Below are 15,941 nucleotides of genomic sequence, written 5' to 3'. Positions count from 1 at the left end.
ATATATATTTATAGTGAAAATGAAAATATTTTCTTACAATGAAATTTTCTCTAGCGAGATTTGGCTGTAATAGAGGAAGATGTGCGCCGCCGACAGGAAGAAGGCAGAGCTGTTGTCAGGCGTTATCCTCAGGTAAGGGGGAGTCTGTCTGAGAGACTGAAGGACGTGGAGGAATGCTGGGCCAGTCTCCTGGAGAAGGCTAGTCAACGCAAATGTAGGCTGCAGCAGGCTGAGGACGTCCAGAAATATCTTACAGAGTGGAGGGAACTCATGTAAGTCATCATCATCTTCTTCTTTTCCGATTTTCCATTTCAGGGTCGTGGGGTCATGTAAGTCAGTACTGTTTTTACATATACATTTTTAAAATATTTTTTGTCATCAGATTTTTCAACCATTTTTATTATCTCCACAGGGCATGGTTTAAAGAGTCGTTGTCTCTTGTAACGGGGGAAGGACTCCGTGGTGAGGTTAAAGACTTGACACATCTAATTAAGAGGCATGAGGAGTATCGTACGCAGATTGATCGACAACTTGATAAGTCTGAAATGATAAAAAATGAAGGCAGACGTCTAATACAGGAAGGAAACTTCATGAGCCAGGAGGTATAAAACAGCTACAAACAAAAATTACTTATTGCTTATTATTTTTTTTAATTAAGGTATAATATTTAATGTGGATCAATCCACAGTTTAAACCTTCTTTATACAGCAGGCTGCAAACTGGTCTATGGACAAGCTTTTAAGCAGAGGCGTTGAATGACTGATTGCTTGGCAGAAGTCAGAGACCCCCCTTTAATTAATTTCCAAATACAACCGCCATAACATTTTTTTTTCACCATTAAAAAACATATTTAAAAAAATTTCAAATGAATTCAGTTTTGCATGTTTACACTATACCTTTTATTAAAGTTTCCCCTCTGTTCAAGAGAAAATCTAGAGGGATGTATTTCCATGCCTCCAAATACAGTATTCAAGTAAATCTAAGTATGTTTAACAGCTGGAGGAGCGTCTTGCAGACCTCCAAGATCTGGAGGCACAGGTGCTGCAGGGCTGGACCGAGAGGAGAGATGTCTATCAGGGGGAGTTTGAGTTGCAGCAGCTTCAAAGAGAGCTGGAGCAAGCTGAACACTGGCTTAATACCTACGAAAATGCACTGAGTGCTGAGGACTATGGAGTGAGAATGCTTGCACAGACACAGTGATTCTTTTATTCAAATGTAGTGGTGCTGCGATATTTTACAAACCTGTTGTACATTTTAATGTGGAAATGTTGTTGCTTTTTTCCAGGACTCTCTTTCAGATGTTCTAGAGCTGATGAAAAAACAGGAGGACTTGGAGGCCATGATTCAAGCTCAGACTGAGCGATTTAACACTTTACATAAGAGAAAATCACAGGTAAATGGAGACACATGCAGTAAGCTGTGTTTATTGATTATATTTAATGCTTTCAAAAGCAGTTGGATGAAATGACATGGGGTGTATTTTTGTATGGATTATTCCCAGCGCTGCAGTGTCACTGACGTGGTGGTGTGTTAATGTGTGTTGTGCTGGTATGAGTGGATCAGTCACAGCAGTTGCTGCTGAAGTTTTTAAACACTGTGTCCACTCTGTTAGACACTCCTGTCTCATTGATTCACCTTGTAGATGTTCAGAGTGTAGCTCATCTGTTGCTGCACAGTTTGTGTTGGTCGTCCTCTAGTCTTTTATCAGTGGACACAGGGCGCTGTCAGCTGGATCTTTTTCATTGATGGACTTTCCTCAGTCCAGCAGTGAGTGACACTGTGGGCTTTAAAAATTCTAGCAGCACTGCTGTGTCTGATCCACTCATACCGGCACATCACACACTAACATCATCACCACCACCACATCAGTGTCATTGTAGGGCTAAGAATGATCCACTATTCAAATCATACCTGCTCTGTGGGGTCCTGTGTTGATCCTGAGCATTGAAAAGCAGGGTCAAATGGGGATAAGATAATATGCAGAGAAACCAGTGGACGCGTTATAACACCCAACAATACCCAGAGGATACTAGGACTACTTTTAGATGCACTATACCCTAGAGGCCTTGATGGTTGACTACATCATCTTATTGTCCGATCTAAACATGTGAATACTGAAACAGAGTTAAGTCTTTTTCATAGTGTAGATATAAGCTAGGTCCAGGGTTTGTTCAGTGTGTAACTTAAAAAGAAGCCACTATAAAATAGAATAAACCCAGAAAAAAATGTTCAAAATTCATTTATTTCTCAACATCTTCCTGAAAAGTGTATGGGTTTTGTTTTCTATATGTAGTATAGAAAACAATTAAGTTTTTTAAATGTCAGTTGTATTTTGAAAAAAAAAAAAGTCAATTCAAAATGTTAATTTCAAAGTGAAATGTTGTTTCTCAGAAAGAGCAAAGAATGCCAGAGACTTACGGACCTGACAGTGAGGCCAGGAAGAAGCCTGTCCGTGTGAGTTCCCTTAAGAGAAAGCCATCAGACCATCCTGCATCACCTTCCCGACTTTCTACAGCCAGCCCAATCCTGAGAAGGAGCAGCAGTGGCAGGGGTGATGGTCCATTTTTTATTCCACATGTTTCCCCAAAGTCATCAGTTCTCAAGAGAAACAGCAGCGGCAAGGGTGACAATTCCTTGGCGATTCCTCGAGTTGCCTCTGTTTTCAGGAGGAGCACCAGCACTAATGATAATAAGATTTCCTCAGCATCTTCAGGTGTTTTAGAAAGACAGAACTCATTAGAAAATTCCTTAGCATCTGATAGCTCCAGTGGTGTTTACAGATCCCATCAAATCCCCATCATGCAAAATTCCATGCTTAATCATGAAGGAGACACCTCAGAACAAACAGATCAAGCCCACAAACCTTCCTCTCCAGAAACGTATAGGCGAAGGATTATGCCCCAGGACGTCCAATCACCAAGCTCAAGTGAAGAGATCGAGAAAGCACCATTGTCCATGCCTCCTGAAGAGCTTTCTGTACTCCCTCCCAGCACAGCGGAAGATACCCACATAGCTTCTCCACTGAATGACCTTCCCCCATCTCCACCACTATCTACTTCCCCATCTCCACCACTATCTACTTCCCCATCTCCACCACTATCTACTTCCCCATCTCCACCTATTCTGAGTACATTAACAAAGGTAGGCGAGGACGTAACTGAGGAAATTCCTGCAAATTCTCCAGTGCCATCTTTCGTAGCTAGCAAGGTAAGGTTTGATCAGCGCAATTACAGCCCACTTTACTCATAGAAAAAAAAACTTTATTTTGTGTTTTTACTCATTTGTAATTCAAAACATAATTTTACTTCGTAGGTCAGAGCTGGCCATGTCACAATGGAGGGACCACTGGAGATTAAACTGAAACAAGCAGGAGTTAAAGTAAGCTGTATAATTAATGGCAAATGCAGACAGTTTCAAAGAGAAACAAATGTCTCTTATTGTGTTGGTAACAATATAATTTCATGGTGGAACATTATTTTGATGTGTCCCAGGGTGTGGATCACTGGGAGACAGTTTACGCACTACTGGAGGAAGAAACCCTGAATCTGTTTAAAGATCAAGATGCTGCCTCTGAGGTATTAAAACTAGTGTACTTTGGAAAATTCACAAGTTGTGTTAATAGTCAAAAATTAAAATTGCGGTCAAGAGATTGCCATTTACAATAAAAGCAATAGAAATTAAAACTAGAAATATGTAACAGAAAAACTGTCACTGTGGTGGTACACTAAATGGTACATATTCTGTACGTCTAATTAGGGAACATAGTTGAACCTCATTCTATTCTATTATTATTCTATTATAATTGCAGACTTTAACGTTGATTTCATACGCCCAATTTCATCTTCAGGGCTTATGTTATTTTATTTTACACAGTTTGCAATTAAATAATACAAATATACCTCTCCTGAGAAGAGAATGTAATGTACCTTTGGGGAACACAACTGGACTTTAAAACTACTACTGTACGTTTTTTTCTGAGAGTGTACTTTTTACATGTCCTATACAGAGTGGGACCCGGTGGCCACCTATTTCTGTGGCTGGTGCAATTTGTAAAGAAACCCCATACTACAGAAGAAAGAACTTCACCTTCAAACTAATGTGAGTATCTCGAAAGACTATTCTCTTGTCATTTTTATGGAAGTACCAGCATTGCTATACAATTGCAGGTATCTCAGGGACTCCACGACACATCAGTCCTTACTGAAACACAATTCTATCTATCTATCTATCTATCTCTCTCTCTCTCTCTCTCTCTCTCTCTCTCTATATATATATATATATATATATATATATATATATATATATATATACCTTTCTAGATACCCAAATTTGAAAGTATGGACAAATTTATTGGGACCCTTACACAGCTTTAATGATATCTCAGTTATAAATCCATAGGCATTAATAAGGAGTTGGTCCCTCTTTGCAGATATAAAAGCTTCCACTCTTATTTGTCTGTGGGAATGTTTGCCCATTCATCCAGAAAAAGCATTTGTGAGGTTACACACTGGGAGGATATACATGATAAGAGGGTCTGGGGGTCTGGCTTGCAATCTCAATTGTAGTCTGTCCCAAAAGTGTTTGATGGGGTTGAGGTCAGGGCTCTGTGTGAGCCAGTCAATTTCTTCCACACCAGACTCACCCATCCATCTCTTTGTGGACCTTGCTTTGTGCACTGGAACAGAAAAGGGCCTTCCCTAAACTGTTCCCAGAAGGTTGGAAGCATACATTTGTCCAAAATGTCTTGGTATAACGATAGCAGATTTCACTACCAGACCAAACCCTGTAAAATGAGCCCATAGCATTATCCCTCCTCCACCAATCTTTACAGTAGTCAAAGTGCAGTCAGGCAAGTGACCTTCTCTTGGCATTTGCCAAATACAGACTCGTCCGTCAGACTGCCAGACAGTCAAGCATGAGTCCAGTGGCATCATGCTTTACAACACCAGATGCTTACCATTGTGATTGTTGATGTAAGACTTGCATGGAGCTGCTCAGCTGTGGAAACCTGTGCCATGCAGCTCCTGGTGCATTTTGTGCTGACATTAATGCCAGAGGTGGTTTGGAACTCTCCCGTTAGTGTGTCAGCAGAACGTTGGGGATTTTTACGACCTGCGTGCCTCAGCACTCAGCAAACTCACTCTGTAGCATTCTGTGATCTGCGACCTTGATTCTAGATTTCCTAAAGGCTTCCACTTTTCAATAATACCACTCATCATCGATCGTGGAACATCTAGGAGGGAAGAAATGTCACAAACTGATTTGTGGCAATGGTTGCATCATATTTAGAGTGCCAAACTCGAATCCAGTCAGCTTTGTAGGACAACTAATTCATTCAGAAAAGTGGTAAAGACAGACTGCATGGCTAAGTACTTTATAAACCTGCTGCAATGAAACTGAACGTAACATCTAAATTATTTGGAGGTGTTTTTAATTGCTTTTGTCCATATGGTGTAAATATACGTGTGTGATGACCCAATATTGATCCAGGGAAACTGAGACACATTGTGTGTCCCAAAACCTTGTTTTTAAGTTTCCCGTAGCCAAAGGTGTCAAAAAAGGTCCACAAGAACCCATAACGGAGAAATAAATTTGAAAAGAAGACTGTTATTAATATTGCATTTTAAAAACAGAAAATGTCCGTATTTAATCTGAACTTTTGAGTTCCGCTGTGTCGCTTTCAGTTCAAAAAGCTTCTTGCTTCTCATTCTGGCCCTGGCCACCGAGTACATTCTGTATGTGCCTCTATGTCCGTAGAAGCCCACAAGTTTTACCTCTCCACACACACACACACACACAGACTCAGTACTTGCCCCTCACCCTGCAGTTCAGATGTAAATGTGTGTGTGACAGTAGTGGCTCTGCTGCAAGCCATACAACACACTCAGTGTTTTAATCCCAAACATTAGGTTCAAGAAATAATAACATTTACAAATGTTACTGAGGGGAACACTGTATGTCTAATGAAGAAGTATTTAACTCCCTTTTTGTTTTTCTTTATTAGACTAAATGATGGCAGTCACTACCTGTTTGCTGCTTCCTCCCAAGCTGAACAGCAGAAGTGGGTGTGGGAGCTGCAGAGCTGCACTAGTCAGAGAAGCACTTCAGAGAATTTTGGGTAAATATACAAATGCAGACATTCATTTTCAGCCACATGTTATGTATAATATGAGTTCTGTTATATGCCGTTAATCATTTACTCATTTCAAGTGAACAAAACTGGGAGCTGGTATATTGGTTTGCTAATAATGATGGTTTAGGCTTCACGGATTTAACAGTTGGTGCAGCAGGTAGTGTCGCAGTCACACAGCTCCAGTGTCCTGGAGGTTGTGGGTTCGATTCCCGCTCCGGGTGACTGTCTGTGAGGTTTGGCGTGTTCTCCCCGTGTCCGCGTGGGTTTCCTCTGGGTGCTCAGGTTTCCTCCCACAGTCCAAAAACACACGTTGGTAGGTGGATTGGCGACTCAAGTGTCCGTAGGTGTGAGTGAATGTGTGTGTGTGTCTGTGTTACCCTGTGAAGGACTGTCGCCCCCTCCAGGGTGTATTCCTGCCTAGTGCCCAATAATTCCGGGTAGGCTCCAGACCCACCGTGAACCTGAACTGGATAAGCAGCTACAGACAACGAATTAATGAATGAATTTCTGCCCAGCGCTGCCATAACCAAATCTTAGCAATGTTAAGATTTGAAGTGGTTTATGACTGTAATGTGTATTAATTTAGTTTTTTGTTTTTTTTTTGAGGATAAACACTGAAGAAAAGGAAAAGGTAGAGGAGCAGCAGGACTTACAGTCACCTGACACATCTTATACCCAAGCCTCCACCACAGAGCCAGTACTGAAAAAAGGTGAGGAATTCAAAACACTTTTCAAGTGAATGTGTGGATGTACAGTATGTTACTAACCAGAGGTTCTGGACCAACTACAGATTCCATAGAAAGTTTGGAATTAGAGATGGATCCCCCTCCTAAACCACCGCACACATACTACAATGTACACCGCTACCCAGACGGAGGTGAGGGCAGAGAATCAGGTGAGATGTTATTATCGTATGTTATAATTTTATACAGCAGTGCTTTTAAGCCAAGGTACTTTATATTTTTGCTGTAATCCAACTTGAATTTTCTTATGATATGATGATTGACAAATAAAAAATCTACTGAGGAGACAGCTATTAAATATTGCAGACTTGCTGGTTGAATCATATTCAGTGCAAGAAATATAAAAATAAGTAAATATATCAAAGGTTGTGTTGAAGAAAGATAGATACCTAGTACGTCTTTGTGAAGACAAAGATGAGACATTAGCTGTATATGCTCCAATCACTTTATGGAAAATTCATTCATTCATTATCTGTAACCGCTTATCCAATTCAGGGTCGCAGTACCTGGAATCATTGGGCGCAAGGCGGGAATACACCCTGGAGGGGGCGCCAGTCCTTCACAGGGCAACACAGACACACACACACATTCACTCACACACTCACACCTACGGACACTATGGAGTCACCAATCCATCTGCAACGTGTGTTTTTGGACTGTGGGAAGAAACCGGAGCACCCGGAGGAAACCCACGCGGACACGGGGAGAACACACCAACTCCTCACAGACAGTCACCCGGAGCGGGAATCGAACCCACAACCTCCAGGCCTACCTGCTGCGCCACAGTGCCGCCCTTTATGGAAAATGGAAAATACTAATGTATGGTCTTGATCTGTAACCCCTTCAAGCACCCCATGCCCCTATCCCTCCCTTCTTTTTTATTGTTACCGTTATTGGAAAAAAATAAAATAAAACTAATAAGCAATAATAACTAAATAAATAAATAACTAAAGCAATAAAAACTAAAGCAAAAAAAAAAAAAAATAAATAAATGCAAATTCAGTTGGTTTTATGAACTATTATAAACATTTTTCCCTAACACCATATTTTGACAAGTTTGTTCATTCATTCATTTATTATCTGTAAGCGCTTATCCAGTTCAGGGTTGCGATGGGAACACATGCTGGTGGGGGGGTGGGGGGGGGTCGCCAGTCCTTAACAGTGTGAAACACACACACACACCTATGGACACTTTTTGAGTCACCTGTCCACCTACCACCAGGGGGAGCACTGGGAGGAAACCCATGCAGACACAGAGAGAACACACCAAACTGCTCATAGACAGGCACCCGGAGCGGGACTCAAACCCCCAGCCCCAGACCCCTGGAGCTGTGTGACAGCGAATCTACCAGCTGTGCCACCATGCCGCACTTATTTTTGACATGTTGTTCCATAAAATTAACCTTTATTACATTTTTTTAGAGAATCTATGTGGTATGTGAAGTATAAATTCTAAAAAAAGACTGAACCTAACCTGTGCTGTATGGTTTCAGTAACTTTGGGACGTCTGCAAAGGAGACCGCCTTCATCCTCCTCCTCCACTCTGCCCCCATTAAACCAGCTGGAGACTGGAAGCAAGGAGAAAACGAAAAACAAGAACGTCTTCAAGAAACTCTTCAAAATATAATTTATGGACCTGAGCAGAAATCTTTACCTGCATCGAATATACTATGATGCTAAGCCTTAAATTTTGCCTAATTTTTAATATGAAAACAACATATAGTCACTGTAGGAGCAATCCATCCATCCATCCATTATCTGTAACTGCTTATCCAATTTAGGGTCGCGGGGGGTCCAGAGCCTACCTGGAATCATCGGGCGCAAGGCGGGAATACACCCTGGAAGGGACGCCAGTCCTTCACAGGGCAACACAGACACACACACACATTCACTTTCGAGTCACCAATCCACCTGCAACGTGTGTTTTTTGGACTGTGGGAGGAAACCCACGCGGACACGGGGAGAACACACCAACTCCTCACAGACAGTCACCCGGAGCGGGAATCGAACCCACAACCTCCAGGTCCCTGGAGCTGTGTGACTGCGACACTACCTGCTGCTTCTAATTCACTCACTCACGCATGGTTAGGAATTAAACTGCAAGGGGCACTATTTCTCACGAATTAACTGTTTTAGGGACTAATCCACAAGGGGGCACTAGTCTGCTTCGTATAAATGACACTTTTTTCCTCAACAAATTAACCTACAGGAATGGCTTAACATTATTTATAATTTAACATTATACCTGAGCATATAATTGCATTTTTTCCTTTTTAGATGTATGATTTATTTCTGACAGTGAAACAAAATATGAAATAACTGAATCACAACTAGTTTGCCACTTGCCACAGCTGTTATATTTCTAATGTTCTTGCACATTTTGCACAGAGTAATGCAAATTCCAAATATTTAAATCTTGCTAAGCATTTATTTTCCTATTAAACTTCTTTGAAATATACAGTTTTCTCCTTCTTCTTTTATTGTTGTTGTCATATTATTAGTCAGAACATCTTAAATGGGAAGCTAGTGAACGTAATAACACAAGTCTATATAAATCCGAGGTAAACATTTTCTGGTGGAATTTCATATAAACTTATTGCTATACACACAAAGAGGCTGCCGTAAGCTTCTCCAGTAAGATGTACTTTTCCTATTGAACAGTAAATGTGTGGTGTATTTAGTACCTACATTTAATAAATTCTGTGCACTGTTCCTCAGAATGTGTGGTTAACTCGCAGTTTCAGATCAGCTGATGTGTGGTGGTGGTATAGCAGAGAGGCACCGCACGGTGGCGCCAAAGACTGAAGAAGACGATTACGTTCCACTTCTCAAAGCTTTGTTCTTTTATTCTTTTCAGAAGTTCGTCACTATTCACTCCTGTGCCTGATTAAATGGATCTAAATATACCGCTGCTGGACTATTAAAAGTTCATAAACATAGTTCAGATATGAGCGGAACATCTCCCTAATACGGTTTGGCCCTTATCTTATTTAGACTCTTCGTATCTCATAATTATAGATTTTTGATGTCGAAACATTGTTACAATGTTACTGACAATTCATAACACCAGTAAGTGACTGTATTTGTGTTTAATGGCTTCATTAATTGGTTATTCATAATCTATAGGACTGTAGCGCTTATGTATCAGTGCTATAGTTTATCCAGACTTAAATACTAACTTCTGCGTTCACATCCTCATTACTTTATTCAAATGGCGTCCTTAATTATTCTTACTATTATAAAACATTTCATAGTTATATTGTCTGTTATTTCATTTACTATAATGTTTTTATTAATATGTATGTTATTATCACAAAATAGATGTATCTCCTGAATGTTATGGATGTTTCTGAGTTCGATTAACGTTTACGTTTGTGAATGATTTACAGTATATTAATATTTCTATTTACCCTCCAACTAAACTTTCATTTATCGTCCAATTTGAGCCCTCCTCTTTGTTTAGGAAGTTCGGTTTTTACATAGAGTTGATTCAAACTACACAGAAATCAAGACGTCTCGACGAATGTGAAATCGTTTCCTGTTTTAACCGTCGTCTGCTCCGATTGATCAGACCCTAAAAACGTTAATGGCCGCAAACTGAAGTGCAGTTAGAGCAGATTAAACGGAACGAACGACTGCGTGTTTAACCCGTTAAACTAAACCGTGTTCGATACAAATAAGATACTTTACATTTTTAAAATGTGTTTAAAAACGCGTGTAATGGCTACAATCAGACTATTTGAACTAGATTTGGAATTTGAATGAAATTTTTATTTTGGAAAATGTTATTACAGTCCAGCGTAACAAAGAGAATCAGAGTATCTGTTTACTCATACAATAAATATGTATGGAAGAGTATACTACAGTAAAATAGTATATTTACTATAGTAATATTTAAGGACATAAATTATAGCACTGATCCATGTAATTAAATAGAGTTCGGCCTAACAATTTCTCCCAAATATGATGCGCTGAAGCCACGGGATATTTTTAAGGCCAGAACACGCAATCGGCGTAAGGAAATAACATTTGTATTTGGTCATAGAATGTGCAGAAAATACGCATTAAATTAACGTAATTATAGCGAATAGGAAGAGAACATTCAAACCATTCAGTCAGGTACACGGAAAAAAACGAGTGTGTTTATTCGTGTTTCTCGGCGCTGTGCTCTCTCCTGAAGCGGGTCAGAAAGAGAAGAGGGTGTGTGTGTGTGTGTGTGTGTGTGTGTGTGTGTGTGTGTCAGGTGTAGTGTTGGTGCTGATCGTGTGCGCGAAGTGTGACCGTGCGCCGTGTGCACAGTACCCTCAGTGTCCGTTAAGTGGCGCTATTGCTGCAGCAAAAAACTGGTTAAAGTAAGCGGCTCATTTTTTAGCTGCAGTGTTTTAGTAGACACAACTCCGTGTTTATTTAATGCGTGTGATGAACATTTCACGTTTACACCGCCACTCTTCTAAACAACTTTAACATGGCAATAAACAGAATCGCTTTCTCTCTGCCAGCGTTCAGCTCAGTGTTAACAACGCTGTTCTTCAATACTTTAAACGACCACGTTTCTCCCGTTGAAACAAGAATTGTTACATTAACATCCATCCATAATATGATCTTGTTTACACAGATATCCTACCATATATTTAATTTTGTATATAACATCGAGTCGTCTCTATAATTTTTACTGCTACATTCGACAAAACTAAGTTTAAATATGACTATTTATATATCGTTCAAAAAGCTATGAAGTCTGTTGTAGTTTATTTAAATCCCGACATATTTAAAGTAGAGCATCTGCTAGAATTAAATATAGTAGTTATAATTAGTATGTACACCGAGTATTACACACAGCGTCAAAATTCAAAACAAAACAAAACAAAAAAAGCCAAATCTCGTCAAATACAGAATAGTTTAAAACAGGCCGAATACATCACAGAAATGCATCACAAATGTGAGTGTATATTTCTTAGATCTTAACCCGTGAATCTATCCCATACTGACTATAATCCAATTTTATTTAAACGCTTTTTAGGTGACACCAAATCGATTGGGAACAAACTGAGGGTGTTAAAACGCACAAAGAAATGCAACGTGTCCAACGCAAGCCGTAAGACTCTATGACGCTCAGAGTGTTCACTCTTCTACAAACCCGTTCAAAGAAGGGGACACATGTCTCGGGCTCAGGTGGAAAACCGATATTTCTCTTAAAGTAAATCTTTAAAAGTACATCAAACATCTATAGCAACGCGTGCGTGATTTTTTTTTTTTTTTTGTAGAAAGCTTCTTCAAAGTTCATGGGAAAACGAAAGATGATCTGCGTCTATTTTGAGCGAGTGCTGGTGTATTTTGATGATGTTACACGCTTCGGTGATTTCATATGCACAAAGAAAGCTGAGGAAACTATAAATAGGCATTCGGAGGAGTGCAATAACGGCGTAATGAAAATAGGCGAAAGTGTTCGTTCAGTAAATGCGTTTTGTAATTTAATAGTTAATGACCAAAATGTTGACTCTGTGTCAAAGAAACAGTATTATTCTAATATTTATTATCATTATATTAGCTATTTTAGTACTTACAAGTCTAATACTATACTGTTGTATACTATACGTAAATACTATGACTACGGTACTGATACTACTGAGGCTACTGTTATTTTTAATAACGGTACTTATTTAAAATAACCATTTATTGATCCCGAAAGAAATTGTTGTGTATTATTATTACAGTCCTTTGGAGTATAACTAGTTTATTTTTGTGTTAGAGTAATGGTATTCTGCTGTTATTTCAGACACATGTTTTGTGTGTAACAGGAGTAAATTGATTGTTGGTTTTATTTCTTCTGTGTGCAGTAAAGGATCCAACACATTTTGCGTTTCCACGAACTTTGTGTTAAAAGGACTGAAGTTGCGGTGCATGCTTTGGAAACCTTTTAGTTGATCGTTGTGTGTGTGTGTTTGTGTATATATGTCAGTGTGTATCCAGTTTGGTGACTCCGCTGAGGTTTGTTTGTTTGTGCGCGTGCTTCGTCTGTGTGGACAATTTGCTGGCGCGCTTGAATATGTGTGTGTTTGTGTGTGTGTGTGTGTGTGTCTGTTGTTCTTGTAGTGAAACCCCCTGCAACGTCTTCAGTGCACACACACACACACACACACACCTGTGAGGCGTTTTCATTTTTTTCTTAAAGCGAATGCATTTAGAAATGTCTATTTGTTTGTTTTTATGTGTCTTAAGATGGCGTTCACTTTATTTATCACTGACTCCCGCGACTGAAACAACTGCAGGTGTGATGTTAAATTACAGGACTGTGGTCTGCAGGAAACGCCTTTCCACTGTTTGTGTTGAGGAGAGCTCTCCGTTGTGTTTGGTTTTGTGATGAGCCAGAAGCACAGACGAAGAAGAGAAGTGAACCGTGTGTATTATTAGATACTGCACGTTGGCCTGCCGGTGTTCATTCATTCACCAGTTATAACAACGGTACACGTTCATAAAGCATTCCAAAATCAAGTAATTAAGAAAATATGACCCATAAGCCAGGCCTAGCACATATCACCTATCCCTCATCAATATTAGATACATCGACGAGTTCACACTCTGTGTAGCGTTTCTAATACGGGCGGATTTGACAGTGATGCGCTTAGACAACTGCAGCACGAAATAATCCGTAAAAACAACCAGCATATTCTATAACTGTTTAGCGTAAACACACACTGATGTCCCACAGAGATAAACGCTTACACTGGCTAAAGCTAAACGCTACTCTTGTCAGACTTAAAGTAAATGCACACCGTGATTTATTACACTCCGAAAACAACAACAAAACATCTTCGTGAACATTTTAAACTTCAGAAGATCTTAGAACGAAGCTTTTAAAAATCAGGCTGCATTAAAAAATATAAATAGGCGAATGTGCGTGACAGGAAGTAGGCTACCTCTCTTTGACAGGGTTTATCTTTGCAGCCCGTCTTTGCCCCCTACCCCTTTCCCAGCGCCGTGTGACAACAAATGTGACGATGGATACGAGTTTGGTGAAACGACGCTCAAAAAAGGAAAGAAAAAAATATGTGGGGGGGAAAAGTGAAAGAAATAGAGGTTTCCTGCTCTTTATTTTGTTAGGCGCGCGCTCTCTCCTCAGCCCTCGCGCGCGTGTGTGTGTGTGTGTGCGCGCGCGCACGTTGGTCGCTAAGAGCCGCTCTCTGATTGGCTGAGAGGAGGGAGGACGCTTTAATACTTATTTGCGGCCGTGGTTGGCTGCAGCCGGTAAAGGTTCAAATTCTATGTTTTTTTTTTTACTTCTAGCTTTTAGTGTCTGTGGCTCCGTAATTAATTGTAGCTAGCTGTCTCTCTTATCGACGCGTTTTTTTCTTGCGAGGAACATGAAATAGTTCGTTGGGGCCGTGTTTGTGTGCGTGTGTGTGCATGTGTATGTGTGTGTGTGATTTTTTTCCTCTCTTTTCCCCTTCTTTTTCCCCCCTTGTCGAAAGGAGTTGCCGGTGTCGTTTAAGATATTTTGAGACCCAACTGTGGTGTCTGCCGCTGTTTGTTGCTGTTCTGCCTTCTACTTTCTGTGCGTGTGATGTTGGATATGGGAGAGAGGAAAGAAGTGAAAATGATTCCCAAGTCGTCGTTCAGTATAAACAGTCTGGTGCCCGAAGCCGTGCAGAGCGACAACCAGAACAGAGCCGAGAGCGAGGAGAAGACCGCTCTGCCCGAGGCGCACGAGCACAAGTCGTGTGCGAAAAGTGAGAGCGAGGGCGCCGAGGAGAAGGACAAGCAGGACGACAGCAAGAAGGACTCGAAGGAGGACTCGAAAGACGGAGAGAAGAAGAAGGACGGCAAGTACGAGAAGCCGCCGTTCAGCTACAACGCGCTCATCATGATGGCCATCCGCCAGAGCCCGGAGAAGAGGCTCACGCTCAACGGCATCTACGAGTTCATCATGAAGAACTTTCCGTACTACCGCGAGAACAAGCAGGGCTGGCAGAACTCTATCCGCCACAACCTGAGTCTGAACAAGTGCTTCGTGAAAGTACCGAGGCACTACGACGACCCCGGGAAGGGCAACTACTGGATGTTAGACCCATCCAGCGATGACGTGTTCATCGGTGGCACGACGGGCAAACTACGCCGACGGTCCACCACATCACGGGCTAAGCTGGCGTTCAAGCGCGGCGCCAGGCTCACCTCAGGCGGGCTTACGTTCATGGACCGAGCCGGCTCGCTCTACTGGCCCATGTCGCCGTTCCTCTCGCTGCCGAGGGCGAGCGGAGCGCTCGGCTACAACAGCGCGTCCTCGGCGTACAACAGCCACAGCCACGCCGTGTCCTACAGCACCATGCTCGGCCACAACAACCACGCGTTCCCGACCTCTAACGGCCTGAGCGTGGACAGGTTCGTGAACGGGGAGTTGCCGTACGCGGCGCATCACTTGACCGCAGCCGCGCTGGCCGCCTCCGTGCCCTGCGGCCTGTCGGTGCCCTGCTCCGGCTCGTACTCAGCACTCAGCCCGTGCTCCGTAAACCTGCTGGCCGGACAGACCGGATACTTCTTCCCCCACGTCCCTCCGCACCACCCGTCGCTCGGCTCACAATCCAGCGGGGCCGCGGCGCTCAGCTCCCGCGCCGCCGCCGCCTCCTTAACCGCCTCCTCTTCGCCTCAGGCGGCCTCCTCTTCATCCTCTTCCTCCTCCTCACTGCAGTGTGACTCTTTACGGCCCGCGCTGCCCTCGTTCTCCTCGGGACTGTCCGCAGGACTCTCTGACTACTTCACACAGGGCTCAGCGACTAACCCGCTTATACACTAACCTAAAGGACCTAAAGGAGCAGACTGTAAGTGAACTTTCTGCACACCCCGACCCCCTATTCACACTGTAATATATATATAAATATAAATATATATATATATACGAGGAAAAATACTGGGAAAGAAAGGAACGTGCAACTCCAGGTATTTTGTATTTCCAATTCATTCAATTCTTTGAAAGTCGTGTCGGAGGAACTGTCTTTTTTAATCATTTCCACTCTCAACAACGTGCAATGTGACAAGATTTTTTTTAAAGAGAGATGGTAGCGCTTTTGGCA

General features: G+C 41.7%; 2 protein-coding genes across 2 annotated transcripts in view; both read left to right on the top strand.

Annotated features, from left to right (window-relative positions):
- sptbn5 (spectrin, beta, non-erythrocytic 5) overlaps positions 1-9,256 on the top strand; it is a 59,431-nt gene extending 50,175 nt beyond the window's left edge. Inside the window, exons 60-71 of the mRNA XM_066654062.1 lie at positions 55-272; positions 413-602; positions 997-1,173; positions 1,286-1,393; positions 2,392-3,207; positions 3,313-3,378; positions 3,492-3,575; positions 4,007-4,098; positions 6,005-6,118; positions 6,740-6,843; positions 6,924-7,028; positions 8,370-9,256. Of these exons, the coding sequence (XP_066510159.1) occupies positions 55-272; positions 413-602; positions 997-1,173; positions 1,286-1,393; positions 2,392-3,207; positions 3,313-3,378; positions 3,492-3,575; positions 4,007-4,098; positions 6,005-6,118; positions 6,740-6,843; positions 6,924-7,028; positions 8,370-8,503 (2,208 nt within the window). The 3' untranslated portion in view covers positions 8,504-9,256. The remainder of the gene's footprint in view (positions 1-54; positions 273-412; positions 603-996; positions 1,174-1,285; positions 1,394-2,391; positions 3,208-3,312; positions 3,379-3,491; positions 3,576-4,006; positions 4,099-6,004; positions 6,119-6,739; positions 6,844-6,923; positions 7,029-8,369) is intronic.
- Positions 9,257-14,437: 5,181 nt separating this feature from the next.
- foxg1a (forkhead box G1a) lies at positions 14,438-15,664 on the top strand. Its single transcript, XM_066645445.1, has one exon. The coding sequence runs from the start codon at positions 14,438-14,440 to the stop codon at positions 15,662-15,664; it is 1,227 nt and encodes a 408-aa protein (XP_066501542.1).
- Positions 15,665-15,941: the final 277 nt, after the last annotated feature.

The sequence above is a fragment of the Hoplias malabaricus genome, chromosome 1 (assembly GCF_029633855.1).
Source record: "Hoplias malabaricus isolate fHopMal1 chromosome 1, fHopMal1.hap1, whole genome shotgun sequence".
Taxonomy (NCBI): Eukaryota; Metazoa; Chordata; class Actinopteri; order Characiformes; family Erythrinidae; genus Hoplias; species Hoplias malabaricus.
This window is presented reverse-complemented; position numbering and strand designations above follow the sequence as displayed.